The sequence below is a fragment of the Olea europaea genome, unplaced genomic scaffold, assembly GCF_002742605.1.
Source record: "Olea europaea var. sylvestris unplaced genomic scaffold, O_europaea_v1 scaffold3127, whole genome shotgun sequence".
Classification (NCBI taxonomy): domain Eukaryota; kingdom Viridiplantae; phylum Streptophyta; class Magnoliopsida; order Lamiales; family Oleaceae; genus Olea; species Olea europaea.
The window spans coordinates 1-2408 of record NW_019250042.1 but is presented as its reverse complement, the minus strand read 5'-3'; the positions used below and the strand labels follow the sequence as shown (position 1 = coordinate 2408).

General features: G+C 37.0%; 1 protein-coding gene across 1 annotated transcript; it reads left to right on the top strand.

Moving 5' to 3' along the window:
• Positions 1-126: 126 nt before the first annotated feature.
• LOC111385328 (putative disease resistance RPP13-like protein 3) lies at positions 127-2404 on the top strand (the record flags this gene model as incomplete). Its single annotated transcript, XM_023009706.1, has 2 exons — positions 127-822; positions 1368-2404. Coding segments are annotated over exons 1-2 (1593 nt in total), but the record flags the coding sequence as incomplete, so codon positions are not given.
• Positions 2405-2408: the final 4 nt, after the last annotated feature.

Below are 2408 nucleotides of genomic sequence, written 5' to 3'. Positions count from 1 at the left end.
ATAGGGAAAGTTACTGCTTTTCTCGAGTTGGTAAATAACTTGACTGCAATAATTAATTTTAATATGATATGTCCCTGTGCCAACTTCGAATTATGGAACTTGCATGTGATGGCTTATTCGATGGATTAAGAATTCCAAGTTGCTATTATACAATTGGTTATTTTATTAGTTTTTCTCACCGAGCCTTCTTTTTGCCTCTAAATGCTGTGCTAGCTTGTTAAGTTCATCAAGAATCTTGAGTTTGTGTGTCTGGAAACGTATTGGATATGGCTTATGCTGCTTTGCTTTCACTTACTCAAACACTAGAACAGATCCTGGCTTTTGGCGATGAAATTCGAATTTTTTATGACGAGAAACAGATCAAATCTCTCCATGAAAAGCTTAGCTTCTTGCTATCATTTCTGGACGATTCTTCACCCAGAAATACTGAATCAATGACATGTTTAGAAGCTAGAATCAGAGATGCAACATATAAAGCGGAGGACATAATTGAATTGCATATGTTAATAGAGATTCTCTCAGAGATGCAACATATGAAGCGAGGAGTTATCGGTTGTTTTGGGAAAATAGTTGTGATGCCCGTGTTCCATAATTCTGAGATATATGAAGGCTTACGGAAGGTAATAAAAAAGATTGATTCCATTTTGGTAGATGTGGAGAAGATGATGGGCATGAAAAACATAGAAGGTTCATCAAACATTGATTCCAGTAACAAGAGTACTGTAGTGGGATTTGATAATGACTCGATGCAAATTAAGGATCCGCTCAGTGGACCACCTCCTAAATTCAAAAGCACCTCAGTTGTTGGAATTGAAGACACTGGTAAGACTAAACTGACCAAACTGCAATGATCAAATCAATTAACAACTAAAATACATTTCTTTGTAAAAATCCATCACATTTGCACTTCATGACTGCCAATTTACTGTTATTAGCTGCATGTTATTTATGGATAATCTTGCTTGTATTACTTTTATTTATATCTCCATACTTGTCTATCTGCCTTGTTTATTCTTAAAGTTTGAGATCATGAAATCAGAGATTTGTACGTCTAAAAACTCCCTAAGACATCAAAATGCAAATTAAAGGTCGGATGGTCAACTTGAATATATTTATGGCAAAGAAAAAAGCTAAGATCGTCCATGTCATGTTCTAGCCAAGAAGGAATTAAAATCCACTATCATTTTATATCTTGAGAAAAATGATAAAGGAAGTTGAATGGCAATTAGAACTTAGACATAAGTTAGTTAAAATTTCACGCTCGATCTTTTGAAAAGAATATGATAAATAATTGAAGTGACCAATATTTTTTAAGGTCATTCAATCAAAATATTTTTTCAGTCTTTTCAATCTCAATTCTTTTTCAGAAGAGGTGGTGAATGCTAATGACCGAAATGACTTACTAGATCTGGAACCAAGGAACTCTTTGCATGCCACTTCATCAAAATCTGCTTCCACTAACAAGAATTTCATGGTGGGATTCGAAGATGACTTGCTCCAAATTAAGAACGAACTGGTTGGGCTACCCTCTAGGTTGAAATTCATTTCAATTGCCGGGATGGGAGGCATTGGCAAGACAACACTTGCAAGAAATATTTACAATGATTCATATATTGAGTATCACTTTGACATTCGGGCCTGGATAACTGTGTCTCAGGAATATCGTGTGCACGAACTGCTTCTACACATTCTAAAATCCATGGGAGACCACACTGATGAAATGATTCGAATGGAAACAGACGAATTGAAACTACAAGTATATCAACGTTTGAAGGGCAATAGATATCTCATTATTATGGATGATTTGTGGGATGACAAAATCTTAGATGAATTTAGAAGGATATTCCCCGATGACAATAATGGAAGTCGGATAATTTTGACTTCTCGGCTATCCAATGTCGCTGTTAATGCCGATTGTTCTGCCTGTATACACAATCTGAGTTTTCTAAGTCCCAAACAAAGCTGGAGTCTTCTGTGCCAGAAGGCCTTTCGGAACGAATGCTGTCCCCCTGAACTCGAGGAAATTGGAAGGAGAATAGCAGAAAAATGCAAAGGACTTCCACTTGCACTTGTAGTCATTGGTGGTGTCCTCTTCAAAGCGGAGAAGACACGAGCCAATTGGGAGTATGTTGCTGAAAATGTGAAATCTGCAGTAACTGGAAATGATGATGATTTCATGGAAATACTGTCTTGGAGTTACAACCGCCTGCCCCATCGTCTTAGAGCATGCTTCCTTTATATGGGAGTTTTCCCTGAAGATTATGTGATCCGTGTCTCCCATCTTATCAGACTATGGGTTGCTGAGGGATTTTTAAGGCCAAATACGCATAAAAGTTTGGAAGAAGTGGCAAAGGAGTATTTGGAAGAGCTTATTGATAGAAATCTAATTATGGTTCGTGACGGGATTT